Source organism: Nycticebus coucang, chromosome 5 (assembly GCF_027406575.1).
Source record: "Nycticebus coucang isolate mNycCou1 chromosome 5, mNycCou1.pri, whole genome shotgun sequence".
Taxonomy (NCBI): Eukaryota; Metazoa; Chordata; class Mammalia; order Primates; family Lorisidae; genus Nycticebus; species Nycticebus coucang.
The window spans coordinates 50,303,495-50,329,184 of record NC_069784.1 but is presented as its reverse complement, the minus strand read 5'-3'; the positions used below and the strand labels follow the sequence as shown (position 1 = coordinate 50,329,184).

Below are 25,690 nucleotides of genomic sequence, written 5' to 3'. Positions count from 1 at the left end.
CTTTCCCCTCCCCGCTCCAGCCCGCACAGCAGCCTCCTCCCTCGCTCCAGTTGGCGGCTGTTCCTGCTGCCCAAGATGATGTTTCTTTCCACTGTTGGTTCTTTGGTGGGTGAATGATCGTGTCACCATTTAAGTCCCAGGGACTTGTCTTTGTTAGCCTTCTCTCCTGGGGCTATTGAGAAGAATGAAAGGGCCAGTGATGAAGATGGAGGGGAAGCAAAGAGGCTGAGGGGATAGGGAAGCAAAGGAGGGGCAGGAGCAACTTGAGGGAGAGGGGAGAGGGCTGGAGGAGGGCCAGGGAGTGAAATCTGGAGATGTGGGATAGCAGACTTCTATTTTTTTAGCTGTGTAGGAGGTAAATTTTGGGGAGCAAAATTAACACCCATTCCCTTTACTTTCCTAGGAACCCATAGTGTGGCTTCACTGTGAGGTTTGAAATATGAGGTATGAATTATCAGAATGGCCAACACACCTTCAAAGAAACAGGTGCCGAAAGTGGAGGCTCCACGCATCTTTGCTTCTCTCTCCCAAGGCCATTTGGTGAGAACACCCCTCAGGGCTTCTCCTGGGTTCTAGAGAGTGCCCTGCACAGGACTGGGCAAGAAGGCAGTCACCCAGGGGAGCTGGGGCTCTCCCAGGGATCCCTACCCCATGCTCCAGTACCCTGCCGTACCACTGACAAACCCGGTTCCGGCTGCATGGTTCAGTGCAGAGACAGGGCTTTCAAGTAGGTCTCCCTGGTAACCGGCCTAGCCTCTACCCAATGAGAGTGATTGTGGACAAGGTTCCTCATGATCAAAATGGCAGTGGTAGTCCCCACCTCACGGGTTTCTGGTGAGGGTTCAATGAGACACTATTCATCCCTCATCCAGCACGTGCCTGAAACAGTGGAACTTCGTCTTTGCTCCCCTTCCCGACCCTCCCTTTATGCTCCCTCTATGCCCTCTTTACTCTCCCCTCCCGCCCCCTACCTCTCACCATCCCATGCTACTTTTCTAAATTGGAGATGGTGACCCCTGGTAATGGAAAGGAAATCACACCTCCCTCCAGGTTAAACATTCAAGCATTTATTATTTGTGTCATTGACCTGTGTGAAGGAATGGGAGGTTTTTAAAGCACAAAAAGGCTTTAGCTTTTAAGATGAGAGATAGAATTAACAGGCAAAATGCTAAGTTCAAAGAGGCCCTGAATCTTTCAGAACCAGCAGCTAAGATTATTTAACAGTCTGTTCTCTAGCGGGTGATTAGGACAGAAAGCTTCTGATTAGGTCAGTGTCTGGGAAGGCTTCTGATAGCACTAGAAAGACAAAAAGCCATTGTGTACAAGGAAAGCAGCAGGACCTTGTCACCTTATGTATGAAACCAGGAGGGGAGAGCTTGGCTGACACTCCTAAGAGCTCCCCATCCCCTTCCCGGCATCCCAGATCACTGAGTCTTTGTCTTCACGGTCTCCTTGTGCTGGTCCACCAGAGAACCAATCCATGCCATGGTTTTCTGCTTGGCTTCCTCCCAGCTGAACAGTGGCTCATACCCCAGGTCTCGCTGGGCTTTCTTGTACGAGAAGGTGAACACACTGTTTGACAATGTCAGTAAGTGGCAGCTGGTGGGGGGGTGGTATTTGTAAATTGGACTCAGCAGGAAGCTCACAATTTCCAGCAGGAAGGCAACCCAGTACTGCAGAGACAGAGGAAGTTTTAATCTGGAATCCAGGCGGAAGCCCCACTCTTTGGACAGGGTGTAGTTTAAGTTGTCATAGCTCTGGTGAGGCGTGTCATCTGAGATGTAGTAGAACTGTCCTTGGATGCTTGTCGCCTTCTTGGGGTCTCGCAGGGTCCTCAAGGCCAGAATATGGGCCCAGGCCACGTTGCCAACATAGACTGGGTTGGCTACGGAGAATTTACCATCATGAGTCAGGACCCTATTGTTCTTTAGAGCCTGGTTCATGATGCCAAAAAGGATTGGGCTTCCATCCCCGTAGATATACATGGGCCTTAAGGCACAAGTGCACAAAGTGCCACCATTTTTCAGAGCCCACCCATTAGCTGCCAGCACAGCCTTCTCTGCAAGCTTTTTGCTGTACGGGTATGAAGCAGACCATGTATTTTCGAGGTTCTCTTCTTCACAGCCATTCTCGATGATCTCCTTGTAGGAGTTGGGCCCGGCTACTTCTACAGAGCTGGTGTAAATGAAGATTGGCACACTGGATTGGACACAGGCCTCCAAAAGGAACTGGGTACCTGCCCAAGGAGAGCATGCCGTCAGCATCAGGACATGACCAGGAGGGCCAACCACGTCCACACATTCACATCCACTCCCCGCTCCCCATCCCAGAGTATGATGGTTATGTTAGATTTGGAGTATGTTTGTCTGTGTCTCTCGCTGAGATCTGGCCATGCTACAGGCAGAGGGAAAACACAGAAGTGAAAAGAGAGTGACATTTATGTCCTAGAGATCTAGAATTTCTATACTTCAGGGTTCATAAATTTGTGTGTATGTGGGTGCTTTAATTTTGGAAAAAGACACAGGGTTGCCACTTTATATTTTGCATCTTCACAATTTCATTAAAGGCAGGTCATTTTAAGTCCAAAAAATTAGGAGGCCGCAGTTTCAGAATAGGGACAGTCCTAGTCCTTAGTCAAACAAGGACAGTTGAGGAATTCATATCACACACACATCCCTACACAGTTGTATATAGGCAGCGTGCACTCTTAAACATACACTAAATTGCTTGTATTTTTCTCATTTTGTTGATGATCAATAAAATCTTTGTTCCAAAGGCCATTCTTTAAGTCATTGAGCAAAGAGTGATTTGTGAGGAGATGTGGACTCCTGATTGTGCGTTCCCTGCAAAGACTTTTCCTAGTTCTGACTGTGGCTTTGTTTACCCAGTTATGAAAAGTAAGGGTGATAAACTTTCCTTCTATTTAGCATTCTGGACCACTGTCCTTTTAGATTGAGCTTGGTGAAGACCTGGGAGGAAGAGTGTGCCCTCTGCTGGTAGTAGTGATAACCAGTGGCCCTCCTAGAATGCCTTCCACCGCACTGACTCAGAGCTCACAGAGGTAATCCAGAGAGCCTTCCCTCCAAGAAGGAAGGGATTTCCTGGACAAAGGAAATTGTTTTAAATTTAGTTTTATAATTTTTACCCCTCTTAAAGTGTTTGTGCAATTTATTTTTCTGGACAAAAACAAATTTTCACTTTTTTTTTTTTTTTAATCTAGTGGCAGAGAAAATTTGGGATTCGTTTCCATGCAGAGAAAATTTGGGATTCGTTTCCATGCAGGGGACTGGGGGTGGGCTTGGAGGGGGGACAGGGGAATGACCATCACTGTGACATATTTTGTAAACATGGGAGTGATAAAGGTTTTAGTAAACTGATGCCTCTAACACTTTCCCTTTCCTTTCGCATCCCCTGTTGCTGGGAGCTATGGAGAGTGGGAATTATGAGAGAGAGAGAAACTCAGAACTAGAAACCATTTATTCTTAGCACTGTTCTCACAGTGTAGGTGTAGTTAGAGGTGTGGCTAAGTAGGAACTGGAAAAGATGGAGACTTTACCTCTTTTATGTTTACATGGATGGAACTGGAACATATTCTTCTTAGAAAAGTATCTCAAGAATGGAAGAAAAAGTATCCAGTGTACTCAGCTCTGCTATGAAACCAATACATAATCATCCACACTTCCATATGAAAGCTATAACCAACTACAGCCCAAGATGAATGGGGAATAGGAGGGGTAGGGGAGAAGGCAGGATAGGTGGAGGGCGGGTAATTGGTCGGCCCACACCTATGTGCATTTTATAAGGGTACAGGTCAAAACCACTAAGTGTAGCATATAAATGTCTTAACACAATAATTAAGCCGTGCGGTGAAGGCTATGTTAACCGGTTCGTTGTATTTCAAATTGTATATAAAACCTACCCATTGTACCCCATAAATGTATTAATGTACACAGTTAAGATTTAATAAAAAATAAATCAGTAAATAAAAATAAAAAAAAAGAAACTGAAAAAGGTCTTTTTTTGAGATGGTGCTGGAGATGCAAAAGCCATGAGTTGCTTTAGAAAAGGAGTCTGTAAGTAGATGGAATTTGGAAGGCCGCATGGAGGACAGATGGGCTGGGGGCTGGGGCACTGTGGTGCAAAAGAGACCAACCTGCAGGGGTCGGGAGATTATATTACAGGGCACAGTTCCTTAAACCAAGGTGTCTGGATTTAGAGTAGACTGGAAAGCCACATTTCAGAAAGAGCCACCAAACATGTAAGGAATGAAGATATAATGAGGGTGTACTTGGTGTACCTGGCTAGAAATTACTCTTTAGTAGTAACCTAGCGACTGGGGCATGATGGCTCACCCATGTAATCCTAACACTCCGGGAGGCCAAGGCAAGTGGGTCGCCTTGGCTCAGGAGTTTGAGACCAGTCTGAGCAAAGTGAGACCCTTCTCTACTAAAAATAGAGAAAATAGCCAGGTGTTGTGGCAGATGTCTTTAAGACCCAGGTACTCAGGAGGATGAGGAAAGAGGATCGCTTGAGCCCAAGAGTTTGAGGTTGCTGTGAGCTATGACTGCACAGTACTCAACTCAGGGCAACAGAGTGAGACTCTGTCTCAAAAAAACCCCAAACAAATAAAAAAAAACAAAAAACAAATAGTAAACTCAGTGGTGAGCTAAAGAGATGGTATTTTGGGTAATTGGAAAGTATCATTGTTAAAATATTGTGGGAGAAGTTTGTCCTGGCGGCCTCTGTGAGTCAGCTTGCCTAGTTGTCTTGAGAGGAATTCTGAATGGGCAAGGAGGTTTTGGATATTCTCATTAGCTTACATACAAGGTTTAAAGTGATAACTAAGGAGACACCTGTAAGGTCTGGTTTTGGCCCAGGGGGGCAGGAGTAAGTGGATATCAAGAGGTTGAACTCAGAGCTTAGTTGACTTTGCATTGGAGCCAGGGTAGAAAGTGCTTCTGTGGTGTTTGGAGCCACACTGTGTAAGCGTAAACTCTAACTCTCTTACTTACTGTCTGTAGGCCTTGGATAAGTGATTGTGTCTTTCTCAACCCTGGCTTCCTCATCCAGGCTAACAGCCTGAGCCCCGTGCTGGCAGTGATACGCAAGGCACTCAGCACTCAGCACGGCAGGTGTTCAGTGCTGCTGGGGCTTCTCTTCCCTTCCTGGCCTCTCTTCCCTGGACTACTATTCCCACATACCTTTCAGATTGATGTTCATGATGACCTCTCTCTGAATGATACCCTGGAAGTCAATGACAGAGGCAGAGTGGATGACGGCTGACATGTCCTGGCAGGCTTTCCGCAGGAACTGCACATCCATGATGTCACCTTCCAGCACAGTCAGTTTGGGTTTGCCCTGGAGCTCTGTGTGGACACAAGTCAGGTCACTGCAAGGCTTTCTGGACCAGGCTGGGAAGATTCCTGATCAAGGTTGTATTGGCATAGGTCTTCAAGGACAGAGTAGGGGCATGGCGGGGAGGAGCAATAAGCAAAGTAACTGTTATCAGTAATCAGAATGTGTACCATTTATTGGGAAAGAGCAAACATCTGTTTCTACCCCTATCTCATTCTAGAAAAAGAATTTGAGCAATGAGCTATCAGGTGAGCCTGGAACATAAAAATCGTCAAAGAGAGTCATGGGGAGTTCATCAAATTCATGAAGGGTAGGATGGATGATTGTGGAGAGTTGGATATAAAAGACTCTGAATTTATGTCTATAGGAAATTAGATTCATATATGGATTTGGAATAAGAAAAGAAACAAAAGTAGAAATGGAAAGCTAACCCTGGCTTCAGGGGACAGATTGGTATATGGGGTGTAAGAGAAAGCGAAACAACCAAGAGATTACTCAGAATGTCCGTGCCAAAATTCAGATGAGGAGGCCTGAAACCAAGGTCCAGCCCAGAGGCAGAGGAGGGGAGAGATAAGCAAGGTTTGAATTTCAGACATTATACTTGATCTGGACTAAAGAATTCAAAGTTGGCCTAGTGTTTCCTGCTTGGGCAATGAGAGGGAGAGTGGAGCCATCAACAGGAAGTTTGGGATGGGTTCATATGATTTGTTTGTTTGTTTGTTTTGTTTTGTTGAGATAAGGTCTTACTCTGTTGCCCAGGCTAGAATATAATGCCAGCATCACAGCTCACAGCAACCTCAAACTCCTGGGTTCAAGTGATCCTCCTGCTTCAGTCTCCTGAGTAGCTGGGACTATAGGTGCCCACTACCAAGCTCCACTAATTTTCTATTTTTTGTAGAGGCAGGATCTCACTGTTGCTCAGGCTACAAATAATGAATATCATTGAAAAGCTCTTTTCAGATGTCAGACACTATCAAAAGTAGGTTTCAGTGCTGAAAATGTATCAGCCACCAAGGGACTAACATTCCAGCTATCTAGCCGAGGGTAGGAACTAAAACATCAAGGATTTCAAGCTCCCCCCAAATCCACAGGAAGTGACACTGCCAGTAACATTATCACCTCAAACCAGTTCCTGAAATGAACGCTGTGCTGCACATAGATTGGATAAAACCCTATGTTTGTTTGTGCTTTATTGTTGGCACACAGCTTTCACAGCTTGCTTAGTCCCATTTACAGCCAGCTTGTGAAGTAGATGTTCTGATTTCCACTTTACAGATGAGAAAACTGAAGCTCAGAAACATTGAGGGACAGCCCTAAGGTCATACTTAGGCAGTGAAGGCTCAAACCTGACCCCTGCCTGCAAGCTTTGTTCACTTTCCCCTGAACCCCAAGGACAGGCAGGGCTATTTGGAATCCCCTTTTCTGAGTCCAAATAAGGATAAACCAATTTAAGTGAAATTGTCAATGAAGTCCAAACAGTGAGATAAAAATTGGGGACTAGAGAAATTCCTTCTAACGGAAGGAAAAGTTTTCTTTCCTTAAGCCTCTGCCAAATTTTGTCTACTCCCAGTCCCTTCCCATTGACCAGCAACTCCAAGAAGGCCCTGGAGTAGGGGATGGCAGAGAGAGACTGCTGGGAGGGAGGTGGGGGGAATTATCTCTGGCTGTCTCCCCACCTCCTCCATCCCTCCTGCCTTCCTCTGCTGTCCTCCTCTGCTGACTTCAGATAGATGGAAGGATTGCTCTGTGGAAGCACAGAAGGCCAGAGCCAAGCCAAAGGGACTCTCGCCCTGCTAGTTCACGGGGCTCTAGCGAGACCAGGAGAGGGCACTTTGGATGTTTTGGCAATAGAACCACAGCTCCCTCCTTCTCCAAGGCACTGTGGACTTGGCAAATGTTTTATGTAGATTGAATATATAATTGCTTTTATGGTGTGATCTGGTTTGGAAGAAGGCCCAGAAAAGCTATGAGACCAACTACCAGTTAAGAGCGCAGACACCGCCTCTAAACTGCCCAAGTTCTACACACTAGCTACAGGGCCTTGGACAAGTTCAATAACTTCTCTGTGCCTGTTTCCTCATCTGTAAACAAGGAAGGGAATGATATTGACTATCTCGTGGGGTTGTTATGAGAAGCAAGTGAGTCAACCTACATTTAGCACAGTGCCTGGCACAGAAAAAACATTGTAAGGGTTCTCTGTATCACCCTGACACAGGGTGGCCATCCCTGAAAGCCCCTGCATTTTCACAATAGGTAAATTACCCCTCTGGGCTGAACATTGCATTTTTCTGGTATCAGATGTTAGATTTCAAATATGATAGAACCTCCATAGTGGCCCACTTGCCTACTTTGACAACCTCCCTGAATTAACCTACCTTTCATAGTCTGGCCATGCACCACATGCATGTATCAATACAGGAGGCCTAGGTCATTATGCTGACCACCTCTCCATGTTGACCAGTTTATTATCGTCCCTTGTGGGATCAAACAACAGAGAGAGGTTGGATTGCACTGCTGAGACCCAAGGATTACAAACACGCTGACCGTATATTAACACTTGTTTACCAAAGACACTGTTAAAGCAGAGGGTCGGGGTTGGGTGCTGTAGCTCATGCCTGTAACCCCAGCACTCTGAGAGCCTGAGGTAGGAGGATCCCCTGAGCTCAGGAGTTTGAGACCAGCCTGAGCAACAGCAAGACCCTGTCTCTACTAAAAATAGTAAAATTAGCCGGGTGTTGTGGCAGGTGCCTGTAGTCCCAGCTGCTTTGGAGGCTGAGGCAAGAGGATCCTTTGGAGCTAGGAGTTTGAGGTTGTTGTCTGCTAGGTTGATGCCACGGCACTCTAGTGTGGGCGACAGAGTGAGACTCTGTCTCAGAGTAAATAATAGATAAATAAATAAATCAGAGGGTGGAGGAAGTCAGAGCAGCAAAGGAAGAGTAGAGAGTCAGGGCAGTCCTGGAGTTCTCTCAGGGGGCCTCGTGTGTGGGGGGCAGGACCCTCTGGGCAGCAGGGCCCACCTGTGGACACCCAGTCCCCTCCCGGTTAGTGAGGAGAGCAGGGAATTAGTTTGGTGCACACAGGCAGGAGGCAGTGGTACAGACTGAAGACTCTCTTTGCAGAGCATCAGCCCTGGGGCCAAGGGATGGGGCCTTTGAGGTGGAGCTCTAGTCTGAGTTCTGCTCTCCACTAATCAGATGACCTGGGCAGGCCCTTTACTTTTCTGGACTCTCATGTGCTCATTGTTCAGATGGGTATGACCCCTTTCCTACCCACCTCACATGGTTATTTTGAGCATTCCGGATGGATTGGATTGGAAAATATCCTTCCAATATAGCTTTTGCATTTGCATCAGGGACAGTAACTTGGGAAAAGAATAATGAGCTGCTACAGCAAATTCTGCTGTCATTTTCTCTGTGGCGATGAGGAACAGAGACAAATGATAATAAAAGAGATGCTCAAGCCGTCCAGCTCAGGCCTGTCTGGCCCATGTGGCCTCTCACTTGGTCCCTGGCTCCGAGCCGTGCACTTGCCTTTGTGTGCACATGCTCGCTCTCTGTCTCTCTCTCTCCCCCTCCCTACATCCCCACCCTGCCCCACTCACCTTTACCTTCACTTCCTCTTATTTCACTTTTACTAAAGATGCTAAATGAGTCACAAAACCAAACCAAATCAAACCTGGGGCAATCAAGAGAAGCAGGGCAGGTCTCTAGGTTAATGGTCCTTTTCAAGCATTTTACAATTGCCAGGACAAAAGTCTTCAGAACATTAAAGAGTTTTAACTAAGAAGAGAACAGGTGTACAGTTTTCTAGATGAGAGAGAAAGAGGCATGGTGGCTAAGGTGGTCCCTAATTCTGGGTCAGGGCCAGAATCTAGTCTCCTGACCCTCAGTCTAGTATCTTTTGTACTGTGCCATCTGTAATTCCTTTCTGATGACTCTGGATATAGGATTAGCCTTGAAATGGCTACAACTTTCTGTAACTTGCTCGACAAGGACCCCTTTCCCATACCTACTCAGGGTTGAAGATGGAGCCACACACCCATGACTTGAGTTCACTTACTAGAAAATTCCTCCTTCAATTCCGGTCTGAAGAACTTGTCCAGGGCCCTGACTTCCTGCAGATCCTTCTCTTCCATCAACAAGCGGATGATCCTTTGACCCAGAAACCCTCCTGCTCCTGTCACAAGGCAGCTCCACCCCGCCATGGCTGATCCAAGTACCAAAAAAACACTTGCCAGGAACCAGAAGATACTGGAGAACAGATCTGATTATTGGGCGATCCTGCAAGAGGCATAAAAAGAGGTCAAATGCATATAGGCTCATGAAACAACGTTCAGTCCTTCTACTCTATTTTTATAAAAATTGCATGTTCTCTCATTACCAGAAGTTGAGAGAAACCTAGAAAGCTCTAACCTGTTAGATTGTTAAAAACCGGACAAAAGAGCCTGAGTGCTTGTTGGCTTATACCCTCAAAGGCAGAACTGGAAATTTATATGCTGTTGCCTCTGGCTCAGCCTTGAAATCCTGCTACATATTAATGAGTATCACTCCTCCTCCAGGATCCCTTATCCCAAGAGAATTTGACCTCTAAGTTATATCGCTCATTCCTCCCAGGGATGGGAGAAGAAAGCCAGCTTCAAGGCCATGATGTGATTAAAAACTTGCGGTTTTGGCTTCCACAGGACACCCCTCGGCTGATACCAGCTGCTTGGGATCCACAATTTCTGAACTTAAATAAAGCTGGGAGGAATCCTAAAGTACAATGTGAATGCTGGCCTTGTTCAGTAAATAGAACTGAAGGGGAAATCACTTTAATCCATATCTCCTCTGTCAGAGTGTCGTTTAAAATGTGGCTGCTGTCTTGTAAAGTTTAAAAATTTACATGGTGGCAGCTCCAAGCACTACTTTTACATGAAATGACTTTCTTTCCCACCCAATGTATCCAAAATCTCAATTCTGATTTCCAGTTGGAGAATTCTGAGTTCCTTCAGGAACAGCATCATGGAAGGGATGCTATCTGGTTATATGTCCTACTTCACAAGAGTGCCTCAGTGGCCCTTCTTGTGGACATTTGCTCCCACCCCATGCTTTGGCTGCAAACCCCTCTCAGTACTTCCTGAACTGAAGATTCCCTGGGTGCTTCTGAAGACTGTGCCCAAGAAGTGCCCAAATGTCCTGCCATAAGCTCAAGACACTGTCTTCCTTCCACTTTTAAAATTTAAAATGTAATTTGCATTCATTAAATTGTCCAGATCTTAAGTGCTTAGTTCAATCAATTGTCAAGTCCATACGTAAGTTAATAGTTGCATCCATGTTAAGTGTTGGGGTTCAGGAAGTTGTCTGTGTTCTCAGTTCTCGGTGTGTTTGTAGCTGAAGAATGAAAGGCAAGCATGAACCAAAGTTTATGGAGGAAGATAAAGATAATGTCAATGGAAAAGAAGCCATACTCTGTAAGATAAGGTAAAGAGGTTTATTCTGAGCCAGATTTGAGGACCATGACCTAGAGCCACATCCAAGAAGCTTTGAGCAAATGGACTTGAGGTGGTGGGGTCATAGTTTGTTTTTATACATTTTAGAAAGAGAAGAATTACAGGAAAAGTCATAAATCAATACGTGGAAGGCATACATTGATTTGGCCTGAAAAAGTGGAAAATCTCAAAGAAGGGGCTGATAGCTCCGGTTTAAAGAGTCTTTTTCTTAGATGCTGGGCATGGTGGCTCATGCCTGTAATCCTAGCATTCTGTGAATTGCATGAGCTCAGGTGGGTGGATTGCCTGAGCTCAGGAGTTTGAGACCAGCCTGAACTGGAGTGAGCCCCATCTCTAAAAACAGTGGGGCATTGTGGTGGGTGTTTGTAGTCCCAGGTACTGGGGAAGCGGAGGCAAGAGGACCACTTTTGCCCAAGAGTTTGAGGTTGCTGTGAGCAAAGATTCTTTTTCTTTCTTCATTTTTTTTTTTAATTTTGGTTAATTTGAGGGTACAAAGAATTAGGTTGCAATGTTTGCATTTGTTAGGGATAGTCCCTGTTGTAGTTGTGTCCCGTCCCCAGGAAGGGTGCCGTACACCCCCAGATTGTGCCCATTAAGTGGGAGCACACCGATCCTCCTCCCTTCTCCTCTCTCCCTTCTTCCTTCTTCCCCTCCCTCTATCTTGAGTTGAGTTGTGTTTTTCTCTCCTGTGGGCATGTATTGGTTCATCTACTGGCATCATATCAGTATTGGGTACATTGGATACTTGCTTTGCCATTCTTGTGATACACTATAAAGACATTTGCACTAGGTTGTTTATCACAGCTCAGTTTATAATGACAAGATGTGGAAACAACCTAAACAAACCCATCAACTCAGGAATGGATTAATAAACTGTGACTTAAGGATTTTTTAGCTGACAATTGGCTAAAAGGGTTAGGCTTGTTTAATAGAAGTCAGCAAAAAAGAATGCTTGAGTTAAGATAAGAGCCTATATTAGTCTTTTTTTCTACCTCTGGAAGGTCTAAACACCCATTAAGTCTCTACCTCTAGGGAGTTAAAACAGTCAATAAGTGAAGAATAGCACTTTAATTCTTTCTCTACCTCTAATGGATCTAAACCACTAATTTTCAACCCGTGTGCTGGGACACACTTGCCGTCAGAGGATTTTAGGTATGCTGCAAAAAAATTTAAATATCATAAATTAAATTATTTTTCAAAGAAGTTCAAAGCACAGTAAGGATGCTCTTCTTTTCAGGCTTTTTTTTGACCAACATGATTTAAGTGTGCTGCGGAAGTTTAACTATAGATAGGTTCAAGGGCACTGTGGGATTAAAAAAAGGTTGAAAAACACTGGTCTAAACATTCATTAAGCAAATAGGACTTGTTGGTTTTTCTCAATCTCCAATGGGTCAAAATGTTCTTAAGCAAATAGGACTTTTTGCTCTCTCTCTCCCTCCAGATTGGCCTAGACATTCATTAAGCAAAGAACAGGACACAGGACGTGGTGTTTCTTCTGGTTCTGTTAAACATTCCTTCCAGGTGGTGGAAGATTTATAGCAGATAACCCTCCAGCCTTTTAGGAGGCCTCTGGCAGATGACATGGGTCCTTTATACCACATCATGAGTTACTGAGTTATGACTGTCACACCAGCACCTCCCACGCTGTACACACGTCAAATTCTGAATGGCACCTGAACATTTACCAAACAGGACTCAACTGCATGTAAAAGAACTCCCTTACCCTAACCTAGAGCTAATGTCATTTTCAGTCACAGCCCACTGTATGCAGGTGTTAGCCATAGGCCAAGAATGGGTCTCCCTTGTCCCCCTGAGGAAGGAAAATGCTCTTGTCAAGGTCTGGGGTTCTGTTCTATACTGTCTAGGTGGGGCCCTCCTCATGGTTCAGACTTTACCATGGAACCATTTTGATGGACAGTTAATGACGTGACAGTGAACTCGGTTAACTAACTCTAACTCACTTTCCAAATCCATAGTGCCTGCCTGACTGCGGCAGCAGGAGAGGTGGGGGTTGTTCCTCCTCCCCCAGGTGTGGTAGTGAAGTGCGTTACTAAGGCTAGGATTTATCCGGGGTAGCACTAGGATGGGCTGCCCTTGTCCTTCTTCTCAGGTCAGGTCGTTGCTCCAGGCAGCCCCAAGGCAGAGTACCCATTTTGTCCTTCCTAGGAGACCAGGAATTCTAACTACCTACCTAACATAATTACCATCCCAGAAAAGATACAGACCACATTTTCTTCACCCAGAAAGTTCTTTCCTGCCTGTTTCAGTCAGTTCTCTGCCTCCGTCCCCAACCTACCCCAAAGGCAAGCACTTTTTGATTTTTATTTCCACAGAATTCCTATTTTATTTGTATAGTCTCTTAAATTTTTCTTCTAAGATCTCTATGATTTTGGATATATACTTAAATATACACTCAAACTGAAATTAAGTTTTGTTCAGAGTACAAAAAAATGGAGCATTGATTTTTTTTCTCTGTTGTTGTCCATTTGTCTATTTCCTGAGTGTCTTTCATTTTTAATACTGGCTTCTGCTTATTTACTCTTAGTCTTTCTTTGGCTCCTGTGGGTCTGGACACTGATTAAGCAAAGAATAGAATTCTTGTTTTTCTGGTTCTGTTAAAAGTGTAACTTTCAGATTGCAGAAGGTTTCCAGCAGATAACCCTCTGACCTTTTGCAAGGCCTCCAGCAGATGACCTGTTGGTTTTTTGCAGGGCAACCTGTATCCCTGCATCCCACATCCCACATCCCGCATCCCACATCTGAGCTACTGAGCTATGAGAGGCATGTCAGCCACCTCCCGAGCTGCACGTCCGTCATACTTGGGCCAAACAGGACTCAACCATGTGTAAAAGAGCTCTGTTGCCCTAACTTAGGGCTGCTGATACCATTCCTGGTCACAGCCCATCTGCTCGCAGATGTCTTTAATAAATCTCTACTAACTCTACTCAATCCAGTTCTTTATAGCACCTTCATCTTTTAACATTTACTTTGGGTTTAACTTGCTCTTCTTTTTTTTGGCCGGGGCTGAGTTTGAACCCACTACCTCTGGTATATGGGGCCGGTGCCCTACCCCCTTGAGCCACAGGTGCCACCCAATTTGCTCTTCTTTTTCAAGGTTCTTAAGGTAAAAGCTTACATAATTGGTTTTACCCCTTTCCCTGTTTCAGCTGTCAGTATTAAAATTTGTAAATTTCTCTCTAAGTACTATGTTAGCTGCCTCCAAAATTTTGAAGTATTGTGTTATCATAATTTAAGTAAAGATATTTTTAAGTTATCCTTGTGATTTCTTTGTTGACCCAATTGTTACTCAGAAGAATGTTGCCTGTCTTCAAAAATTTGGGATTTTCTTGATATCTTATTGTTAATTGATTTCTGATTTAATACATGTATTCTGTGTGATTATGATTCTTGGATATTTATTGAGACTTGTTTTATGGTCCAGCATTGGTGAACATGCTATGTACATTTGAAAAAATAGTTCTCTGCAGTTGTTGGGAATAATGATCTACGAATGATTGGGTTTGCCCTTACTCTGGGTCCTTCCTTTGCCTCAGTTGGAGACATTCTCCTGTTCCCACTTGGAACCTGACTACCAATGAGTCTAACATAGTTGCTTAGGAAAGACTGACGCTATGAATCAGAGTGTAGCAACTTGCTCTTTGATGCTATCAGCTACAGGCCCTTGGTCTTGCTCAGACCTGTGGAGCACTATCTGAGGTCAATCGGGTGCATCATATATCTTTGACTGCCATAGTGAAGGCTGGAGTGCACCTTACAGACCCCCCATGGCCTTCAGGACTGGAGCACTCACTCCTGTGCTGTTGGGAGTGCTGGGTGCTGATAGATCACAGCTAATGTCTCGCTAGGAACTGCCTTCACCAAAGAGCCAATAGAGTTTGGAGTCTCTGAGTGGAACCAATAACCACAAAAATCCTAAAGAAATCAAGAAATAAAACAAACAGTAAGACCAATGAGGACCATAGTATCACCTTTATTTTATTTTTAAATAGTTTTACTAAGATATAATTTACATGTCATAACATTCACCCATTTAAACGTTTATTTTGAGTAAAATTTTGGACTTGCACAACCATCATCATGATCCTATTTTGGAACATTTCTATCACTTCCAAAGGATCCTTGATGGCCATTGCCTACCATTTCTCACTCCCACTCCTCAGCTCTGGGCAGCCCCTAAGTGGAGTCATACAATGTGTGGTATTCTGTATCTGGCTTCTTTCACTTAGCATAATATACTTTCCAGGTACATCTGTAGGGCATATCAGTATTTCTCCTGTCAATGGAAGTGCTGAATACTATTCAATTATATGTACATGCCAAATTTGTTTATGCAGCCAGCAATCGATGGATGTTTGGAGTGTTTCCACTTTGGGAACTATACGGATAAAGCTGCTATGAATATTTATATATAGGAATTTGTGTGAATGTATGCTTTTGTTTTTTAGAGAGCAGGAGTCAAATTACTGGGTTATATGGTACATTTATCTTTAAATTTTTAGGAAACTGCCCAACTATTTTACTTTCCATGATGGCTGCATATCCCATCAGCAAAGCATCTTAGATTTTTTACATTATTGTTTCTTCACATCCTGCAATTGTTATCGTCCATCTCTTTAATTATAGCCTTTCTAGTGGGTAAGAAGTGGTATCTCATGCTGGTTTTGTTTTGGAATTTTCTGATGCCTAATGAGATAACATCTTTTAATGTGCTTTTTTGGCTATTCCTATGTCTTTTGGGTGAAATGTGTATTCAAATATTTTTCACATTTTTAAACTGAGTTATTTATCATTTTGTTGAGCTGTGAAAGCATTTTATATTCTGGCTACTAGTCCTTTATCAGACACATGATTTGAAAATATTTTTTCTCAGGCTGTGATTTACCTTTTCATTTTCTTAATTATACCTTTTGAAGTACAAACATTTTTAATTTCAGTGAAATCCTATCTTTCAATTTTTTTCCTTTTACCAGGAAAATTTAGGTTTTGGCCTAACTCAAGGTCCTGAAGACTTTTATCTATGTTTTCTTCTAAATGGTGTATTGTTTTAGTTCTTATATTTAGATCTACAATACATTTCCAGATAATGTTTGCCTATGTGTGCATTAATGACTAAATACATATTGTCAATTTATTCTGATAAATATAAATTCAGTGTGGGAGAAAGGATAGTAGATTTTTTTTTTTTTAGACAGAATCTCATTTATTCTCCTTTTATAGAGTGTCGTGGCACCATAGCTCATAGCAACCTCAAACTCTGGGGCTCAATTAATGTACACAGGTATGATTTAATAATAAATAAAAAAAATAAAACTCTGGGACTCAAGTGATCCACCTGCCTCAGCCTCCTGAGTAGCTAAAACTACAGGTGTCTGTCACAACACCCAGCTATTTTTAGAGCCAGGGTCTCTCTTGTTCAGGCTGGTCTTGATCTCCTGAGCACAAACAATCCACAGACCTTGGCCTCCCAGAGTGCTAGGATTACAGGCATGAGCCCCCAAGCCCAGGCAAAAGGATAGTCTTTTAAATAAATGATGCTGGAACAACTGGATTGTCCACATGCTCAGGGAAGGTCAGGGCATGCTATGGGAGGTGAGGCCCATATAGGGCACCGACAATTGGCATCACAGTTTACAAAGAATTTCTATGTACAGCACAGCATGGGTTAAATAACACATTGTATTAGGAAAACCCTCAAAGGCCACTGACCAGAAAAAGAAAATACTGTATGATTTGAACATACTCCTATTCTTCACCTAAGTGCATGTTGTAAGGAAATTGATGAGTCCACAATGTGGGTCTGTATTCCAATGCAAGAGCACTGGCTTCTTTTATATGTGTGTGTGTGTGTGTGTGTGTGTGTGTGTTTATCATGTTTAAGTCCAAGAAAGAGTTTTATCAATGAAGGAACACACGAGCTGTTGGTGTGAGACAGTCTGGATCTGGGGTACCTGCTATTTACAAGAGTTATATGCAAAACCTGCAATCCTTGGGACTTAGGGAAAGCTCTTCCCTCTCAGACCTGAATCCTTGGACAGACATGTCATTTAGAGATTAAACAGGGAAAGAGGAGTCAAGTAAGGATTCCGAGCAGGAGTGGTGGCAGGCAAGAGGAAAATGAGGACCCAGTGGCATTGTGAAAGTCAAGTGAAGAAAGAGCTTCAAGGAGAAGGTGGCTAACCATGTTGGTGCTGCTGAGGCCTCGAATGCCAGGGGGAAGAGAATCAATTCTTGGTTTTGGCAACTCCAAGTTCCTAGTAATGTAGTAAGAACATTTCTATGAAGAATTGTGTAAAAGCCCAAATGGAAAGTGCAATACACAAATCAATATGTTGAGAAACAGTTGAAAACAGTGAGGAGAGAGCCTATAAAAAAACTGTTCAAGAAGTTGTGCCATGAAGATCTCAGCAAAAAGGTATTATAGCCAGTAGGATCAAGAATTTGTTGTGCTGTTTTAAAAATGGTCTGTTCCCTTTATGAATCCCTAGCACCATGGACAGAACAGATGTTCAAACATTGTTGAATGTTTGAGTAAATAAAGCATATCTATGTCTCATGCCTCTTTATATCACCAAAAGAATTATCACAATATCTGACACATAATAGGAGCTCAATAAATAATAAACAGAAGGATGGGTGAACCATCAAGGACTCTAAAATATCTTAATTTTTTTGAAAACCTTATGGACTCACACATATGAGGAAATAGAAGAGAGCAGTGGCTGCAAAAATGAAGATACTTGTAGGTTCCCACACTAAAGGAAGGCTGGGAATGTTGTCCAGGCCGAAGCAGCTTGACAAGGAAAAGCAATTTTTTTTTATCACCTAAGGAATGAGTATCAGAGGTTTCTAGGTACTTGAAGTGTGCCTGAAGAGCCAGTTGTCATAAGTAAAGAGGAATGAATCATACCCTCCACCAGGTGGGGAGGGTTAGGGCTACAGGTTTTTGCTTCTATGATACCATTTAGCTCTTTTGTTTTGTTTTGTTTTGTTTTGTTTTGTTTTCCAGCAAGGCCTTGGGAGTAAGGAAAGGAGAAAGTTAATGCTAGAGATGTCTTACCTATCTCCCACCAATCACTTTGCCTGCCAATTATCTTGGGGGAGAGGTCACTCAGGTGTGGATGCCATTCAGGTGCGTGCTCCCGAGGGCGACAATGATGGTATGGTAGCCAGCCTCTAAGGTGGCTGCAGTGATATCTACCCATTGGTATTCAAAGTTGTGTAACTTCTTCCCTTTGAGGATGGGCTGAACCTTGGAACTCAATTATAACCTATATAACATGGAAACATGACGGAATATCACTTTCATGATTAGGTTAGAAAGGATTGTGATTTCCATCTTGCTAGCACACTTCTTGTCTCATGTTGGCTTTGATGATGCAAGCTGCTATGCTGGAGAAGACAATATAGCAAGGAACTTATTCCTCTAGCCAACAGTCATGGAAGAATTGGATCTTCTAACAATGACATTAGTGAGCTTGGAAGCAGATATCTCTCCAGTTGAGTTTTCAGATGAGATCTGAGTATCACCTTGGGTATCACCTTGACTTGCAGAGGACCCAGCTAAGCCATATCTGGGTTCCTGACACTCACAGACTGTGATATAATGAATGTGTGGTATTTTAAGCTGCTAAATTTGGGGCAATTTGTTACATGGCATTAGAAACCTAATATTGGGGTGGTGCCTGTAGCTCATTGGGTAGGGTGCTGGCCACATGCACCGAGGGTGGTGGGTTTGAACCCAGCTTGGGCTAGCTAGACAACAAGGACAACTGCAACAACAACAACAAAAATAGCCAGGTGTTGTGGCGGGCGCCTGTAGTCCCAGCTACTTGGGAGGCTGAGACAAGAGAATCACTTAAGCCCAAGAGTTTGAGGTTGCTGTGAAGTGTGATACCATGGCACTCTACTGAGGGTGACATAGTGAGACTCTGTCGAAAGAAAGAAAGAAAACTAATATTGATGGAATCTCAGGCAGTAGGGTATAGTGTTGATCTGATGACTGAGCATGAACAGAGCCTAGCATTATGAAAGGGTCACTATAAAGCTATATTGCCTCTCTTACAATAAAAGGAGTGAAATCCTATGAGGTACTAAGTCAGGAGAGATCTGGGGTTAAGTCTTTTTTTTTTTTTTCTGAGACAGGGTTAAAGTCTTACTCTGTCATCCTGCGTAGAGTGCTATGGTATCATCACCATGCATTGCAACCTCAAACTCTTGGGCTCAAGAAATCCTCTTGCCTCCGTTTTTCTATTTTTAGTAGAGATGGGGGTCTCACTTTGCTCTGGCCCGTCTGGAACTCTTGAGCTCAAGCAATCTGCCCTGCTCCGCCTCCCAGAGTGCTAGGACTACAGGCCTGAGCCATTGGTTAGGTCTGGGCTCAAATCTTGAGTCTATTACTAACTTGTGATATGGTCTTGGGCTCATCACTCAATCCCTTTAGGTTTTGAATCCTTCACTTAGAATGTGAAGGAATTTGTTTAGATCTCTGGCAACTCCAGAGAAGCCTGTAGGAAAATGAACTCAGAGTAGATTGCCAGAGTTCTTCATGTGGATTGTCTTCCGGAATAATGTTGATAGTTAAAAACTAATTTCAGATACCGATCTGCTTCATAACTTGTGATGTTAGTGAAAACCTGTGGCTTTACTTGGCAAACATACCACTCATACACTTTCCTCAGGGCAGGATTCATATCTTACTTAGATTTGTATTTCCCTTAATGCTTAGCACCTAGGGGCTTAATGGACATTTGCTGGATAAATTAATGATGAATAGATGAATGCCAATGGCCACATTCATGCCTTTACCAGGTCTTACTTCATTTTGTGCTGCTACTAGAGTACCACACAGACTGGATAATTCATAATGAACAGAAATGCATCAGCTCATGGTTCTGAAGGCTGGGAAGCTCAAGATCAAGAGGCTATGTCTGCTAAGGACCTCCTTGCTACGTCATCCCATGGTGGAAGGGCAAAGAGAGGGTGAGAGAGAGCAAGAGGGGCCTTTGAACTTGTTCTTCAAAGTTTTGAGTCAAAAGTAATTGAGGTAATAGCATTTTTCAGATTGACTCTTGTGAAAAATGTTCTTTGATGACTTAATGTGTTTAAATTTTCTAGTCTTTAATCATCTGAAAGTCCTCAAATTTTATCTAATCTCTGGGCTACATTTTATCAGAATAATGATTGCTTCAGCCCTCAGAATCATCTATCTCTTTCCTTCCTGTGAGTGGCATTTTTTTTTTTTTTGATTCCTGTTAACTCTATTGTGCCATCAAAAATATATCTGTTGGGCTGTGGTAAGAGAGGAGAGAGGAAATAAAATGGGCCCTGAATAGGACTCCATGATATCTTATTTAATTCGACTGCTTCTTTTCTTATATCTGTACTATGAATGGACTCTGGGATTCCAGCCTAGCCTCAAGTCAACCCTAATCAGAAGGAATTGAGGATTATAAAAATTATTTTTTTAAATGGCTAACAGGCTTTTGAGTAGAGGGATCTTTGGGTCCACACTATTGAATCCCCTCTATCCAGGAGCACGCTGGTCTCGGGAGATGAAGGGATCTGTCAACTGGGGATGACTCAGGGTTGTCATGATTCATAATGAGACACACAGGGAAAATACCATGCAATGGCAGAAGTAGAGATTGGAGTTCTGGCTCTACAAGCCATGGAATGCAGATGATTATTGACATCCCAGAAGCTACAAAGAGTTAGGGAAAGATTCTTCTCTATAGCTTTGAGAGAAAGCATGGCCCTGTTGACATTTTGATTTTGGACTGTTAGCCTCCAGAACTGTGAGAATAAATCTCTATTGTTTTAAGCCAAAAACAAAAAATTAAAACCAAAACTAACCAACCAAACAAAAAGCCTTTCATTGTGTTCTGGGTTTGTAGCAGGACCTATGCTAAGGCCTAGAGGCATTAAAATAAATGAGACACAGCCTTTGCCCTTGCAGAACTGACATTCTAGAAAGAAAAATAGGTATGAAGAGATAATGTCAATATGAGCCATTGTGGGTTGAGATGGGCAGATGGGGCCATCTACCCCTAGGTCTTGGTCAAGGTTGGGTTGTATTCTCAGGGATTTGGAGAAGTCAAATTTATCCTCTATGGCTGGGCACCTGTAGTTCAGCAGCTAGGGCGTCAGCCACATACACCAGAGCTGGCGGGTTTGAAACTCAGCCCAGGCCTGCCAAACAACAATGACAGCTACAACGAAAAAATATCCGGGCACTGTGGTGGATACTTGTAGTCCAAGCTACTCAGCAGGCTGAGACAAGAGAATCTCTTCAGCCCAAGAGTTTGAGGTTGCTGTCAGCTGTGATGCCATAGCACTCTACTGAGGGTGACATAGTGAGACTCTCGTCTCAAAAAAAAAAAAAAAATTATCCTCTAGTTCTCATCTTCATTCTCTCCTTTCTTTTCCTCCTACCACCTTTAAAAAGTTTTAAAATCGCATTCTACATAATGTGTATATTATTTTTTCTTTGAACAGCTTTATTACATATCATTTGCATACCATATGACTTACACACTTAAAGTATATGATTCAAGGGTTTTCTTTTTTTTAGAATATCCACAGAGTTGTGAAACTATCACAACAGTAAAATTTTAGAGTATTTTATCACTCTACCGTCATTACCCACTGCCCACATTTCCCCCTAGCTCTAGGCAACCACGCCTGACTCCCCTTCCTGTCTCTATGGATCTGCCCATCCTGTACATTTATATAAACGGATTCGTGCAATATTTGATATTTTTTGATTGTCCTCTTTCACTTAGCATAATGCTTACAAGGTTTATCCAGCATGTGGCATGTTTTAATGTTCTATTTTTTAAAATTGTAAATAGCTTAAAAACGAGAGAAAAGTACAAAGAAGACAAGTAAAAAGTCATACCTAGATACAACTGTTATTTAAATGTCGGTGTGTCCTTTCTCACCTTTCTGTCAGTATGAGTTAATAAGCTTGCATGGGTATGTAGGTATCTGCGTGCATTAGTTTGAGATAATAAGAGATAAAGTTCTATGTCCTGCTTTTGGCACTTAGCTATATTTAAGAATATTTCCTCATGTCATAAATACTCCTTTATGGAGTATTTGCCCATTTACAATGTGCTGTACACTACTCTACTACTTTCTTATTGTTGGGTGTGTAGCTGATTTGCCATTCTGGTTCTTGAAACTCTAATTTTGTTTTTAAAAAAGAGAATAGATCTTCATATTCCCCAGCAAGCTATCTTCTCTCCTTGGGAATTTTTCTTGTATTACAAAGAACATTAACTCTTCAGTGAACCCAGTTTGAAAATCTCAACCACCAATCCCACCAATAGTAACTTAGTAAATGTAGAATGTCAATGTCTTAACACAATAACTAAGAAAATGCCAGGAAGGCTATGTTAACCAGTGGGATGAAAATGTGTCAAACGGTCTATAAAACCAGTGTATGATGCCCTATGATTGCATTAATGTACACAACTATGATTTAATAAAAAAAAATAATAACAAAAGTTTATACTCCCACCAACGGAGAAAAAAAAAAGAAAAAAAAAGAAAATCTCAACTAGATTAGCAAATATCAGAATAATTGAAGTTTCTAGTTCTGCTATTTATAAATATATAAATTGATGCAAATTTCTGGTTAGTGTCTGACAAAGTATTTTAAACACTCACCTGGGTGAAGACGTTGCAGAGCAGAACAAGAAGGAACAAGAGCAGAAATCAACATCCTGCCCCCAGAGGTGTGGTATCCAGCAAGAAGCTAGTTGAAGGGGTTTGTTTCTCCCTCCCCCACATCTCCAGCAGTCAGTGGGCTCCCCAGCTGAGGAAGAGCCCTTCTATCCTCATGAGCCCCAAAGCTGCTGCTGCCAGTGAACAGGATGCTTCTTGAGGACAAAGCACCAGGTTGCCAGCCCCACTGGGGCATTTCCCATCAGAGAGACCTGAGCCCATATGGCAGGTACCACACTGCTTCTCCACCCACGAGGGTCTCTGTCCTCCCCCAAGAGCTTTAGCACCTCAGTTTTCCTCTTCCTCAATCCCACACAAACATTTCCCAACTCTGGCCCAGACTGTGGGAACCACAGGGGGTCAGTGGTTCGTAGGGAATCTGCATGACCCCAGAGCCTAGACATGCTGGATGGGCTGGCTTCTGGAGGGAGGGACAGAGATGGCCTGAGCTTTTCTCCATCCAGACACTCCTTTTGTACAGGTGGCTGCTAAGCCTCGAGCCGGGGGCTCATAGCAACTGCTCTTCCCCTTTGCTGGTGTGTCTGCCACGCCACAGCTTCCACAGAAAGTGGCTCAAACCTTTGTTCTTAAAGACACAATGGACTATGGAGCGCTCCAACTGGGAACTCGCCTACTTGCCCGGCTGCTCCATCAGAGAAGGCACACCTGAAGCAGAGGGACATCAAAGCTGTTTGAGCATTCCCTGGGCAACTGGGCACTAGCACACTTCTCCCTGGCATAGTCAGGGACAAATCTTCAGGGACCCAGGAGCAAGCCTGCAGGCCAGGTCCCACACCCCTAGAGCTGCATCATCTTGCCCAGGGGCAAGATGGGAGAATTGTGAACTAACCTTGGGAAGCGAAGGAGTCCTCCTGGGCAGAACCAAAAAAAATTGCAGTGTGGGTCCGTAGCAGGCCAGTTGATGGGGAGCTCAGCTAGTTTGAGCTTCTGTCTGAGCAGAGGCTGGAGATGACCGCAGAGCACGGCAGCAGGGAGAAGAGTGGAATCCTCTTTCGACAGCCAGATTGTGATCCCAGATGGCCCCTCCCCTCCAAGCAGACTTTTCCCTCTATAAGGGAAACCTTATCAGCTTCTGTAGTGCATGAGGACAGGTTCATCTGATACAGTCCTGCCCAGCCTCACTCCCTCACCCACATCTGCTGTGGTGGAGAACAAGGAGTCACCTGGAAGTTCCAGGGCCCCAGCCACCACCTGGGGCATTTGAGTGCTTCTCCTAAGGAATTAGAACTGTTCACAGGTCCCTTAAACAATATGGAAGCCTGTTCCTTCCAACAAACTCTCACCAGCTAACAGGGAGGCCAATTTGCACAGCATTTACTGACTCAGTCTTACAGATATGGTTGGTTCTTACCCACAAGCACCACTCACTGTCTCAGAGATTAAACTGGACATGTCATACTGTTAATCCACCCTTCAAGCATATTTTCTGGGATGAGTTCATGAACTTAATTGTCAGACCTCATACAACCACAGCTCTGATGGTTATTCCAGAAAAAAGTTCCAAAATTGCTCTGAAAGGTGAATTATGAGCTGGTGTTGTTGCATAGCTTCCCCAGGGGAGCACTTCAAAGGTAACCATAGTGATATTCAGCAATGAAGTATGTAGCACTCTTTCTAGGGTAAGTTCACGAACTTAGTTGTCTGACCTCATATTTCTGTAAACTTTCAGCTCAAGCACTCCATCCTTGCTGCCAAATTAAAAACCCTTTCTTGGCCTTGAACTATCAGCCACCAAAGCTGGAGCTAATTTGAGACCTGAATAAAAACTTCAGGTCTGACCCAGAGATCATGGTCAATTTCCTTTTTCCTTTCACCAACCTTTTAACAAGAACATCAAACTTAGGCTCCTGAATTTCTTTTTCAAAGACCATGATTCTGCAAAGTATCTACTACTCTCCTAAGTATTCTAAGTACACTAGCTTTCCTTTCCTTTCATCTGGTTGGTGTGTGCTGCAATAGATAGAGATTGTGGTTTTGGGGGGGAGAATGTTTTAATATACATAGCTTTTCTGTTCAGAGAGCAAAGTTCCATAATCATCTCACAGAGATACAAAGGGTAGGCAAAAAATACAACCCACTAGTTGTTTCATTCATTGCTGTTCTGCCCTTCTGAGATCTTTTATTTCAGGGGAGGATTTTAGGCAAGAGAACAACATAAAAAGTCAGTGAAGCAAAGAAGACTAAAGGTATTTGAAGATGGGTTTGAAAGGACTGAAGTATAGGGGTGAAGGGATTGCGGGTGCAGGGTGCGAGGCGTGGGATGGGATGGGTCCAGGCAGGACAATAGCGCACATCCGCTGTGAGTTTGTGTTCCTCCTGTTTGCAAGCCCAGCAGTCTGGTTGTGAGCTCTTTTTCCTTACAACCTAGAGAACTGGATCAGGTTCGGATTGATCTCAGCAATTGACCGGCATCCTAAAAGAACAATGCAGTTATAAGGCTACTTTAAACATCAGCAATCCACTGCATCCTGGGTATGGACTGATCCAATGGGAACAAATTTGACTTGACCTTTGTGTTCACTCTGATAAAATAGTTTCTGTAGAGAATGGATACAGTGATTCTGATTGCATTGGTAATTAATTAATGAGCTTGTGCCCTTGACATCTTGCAAAATGTCAAGGTAGAAATGTAAAAACCTTATTTTTGGCATTTTAAAAATTAATTCTTGTGTACAGTAGACATCCTTCCTCTTTTTTCAATTCTGATAAAGCTCAGGGACATAGGAAGTATCTATTAGGGAGGAATATGAATCAGGAATAGTGAAAGAGATGAGTGAATATTCCATGTAACAACTGCCATCTAAGGAAAGAGGGTAAAGACAGCACTTTAGTATAAGGTCTTAATTAACATCTAAAATGATGAAGGCTGTAGCTAAGATTGGACACAAGGATTGAAGGGATTGAAGATACAAAGTAAAAAGAGAAGGGCCGGGCACAGTGGCTCACGCCGGTAATCCCAGCACTCTGGGAGGCCTAGGTGGGTGAATTGTTTGACCTCAGAAGTTTGAGACCAGCCTGGGCAAGAGCGAGACCCTCTCTCTAAAGATAGCCAGGCATTGTGGTGGATTCTTGTAGTCC

At 43.4% G+C, this 25,690-nt stretch overlaps 2 protein-coding genes across 7 annotated transcripts in view; both read right to left on the bottom strand.

The window, feature by feature from the left end:
* Positions 1–1,047: 1,047 nt before the first annotated feature.
* On the bottom strand, positions 1,048–23,642 carry LOC128586674 (3 beta-hydroxysteroid dehydrogenase/Delta 5-->4-isomerase-like). 3 transcript variants are annotated; one of them, XM_053592695.1, is made up of 4 exons: positions 23,442–23,642; positions 9,415–9,635; positions 5,202–5,366; positions 1,048–2,236 (listed from the first exon to the last, which is right to left on the bottom strand). In XM_053592695.1, exons 2-4 carry the CDS (start codon positions 9,557–9,559, stop codon positions 1,425–1,427), a joined length of 1,122 nt encoding a protein of 373 aa, XP_053448670.1. In that variant the 5' UTR covers positions 9,560–9,635; positions 23,442–23,642; the 3' UTR covers positions 1,048–1,424. The 3 variants fall into 3 exon arrangements, with proteins under 3 accessions (XP_053448670.1, XP_053448671.1, XP_053448672.1); XM_053592696.1 differs by lacking the exon at positions 23,442–23,642 and adding an exon at positions 22,535–22,939; XM_053592697.1 differs by lacking the exon at positions 23,442–23,642 and adding an exon at positions 9,768–10,141.
* Positions 23,643–24,558: 916 nt separating this feature from the next.
* The window catches only part of HAO2 (hydroxyacid oxidase 2), a 35,804-nt gene continuing 34,672 nt past the window's right edge, over positions 24,559–25,690 (bottom strand). The window contains exon 9 of one of the 4 annotated variants that reach the window (XM_053592691.1): positions 24,559–25,025. In XM_053592691.1, coding sequence (XP_053448666.1) covers positions 24,970–25,025 — 56 coding nt within the window. In that variant the 3' untranslated portion in view covers positions 24,559–24,969. The remainder of the gene's footprint in view (positions 25,026–25,690) is intronic. The other 3 variants (XM_053592692.1, XM_053592693.1, XM_053592694.1) reach the window with 3 other exon arrangements.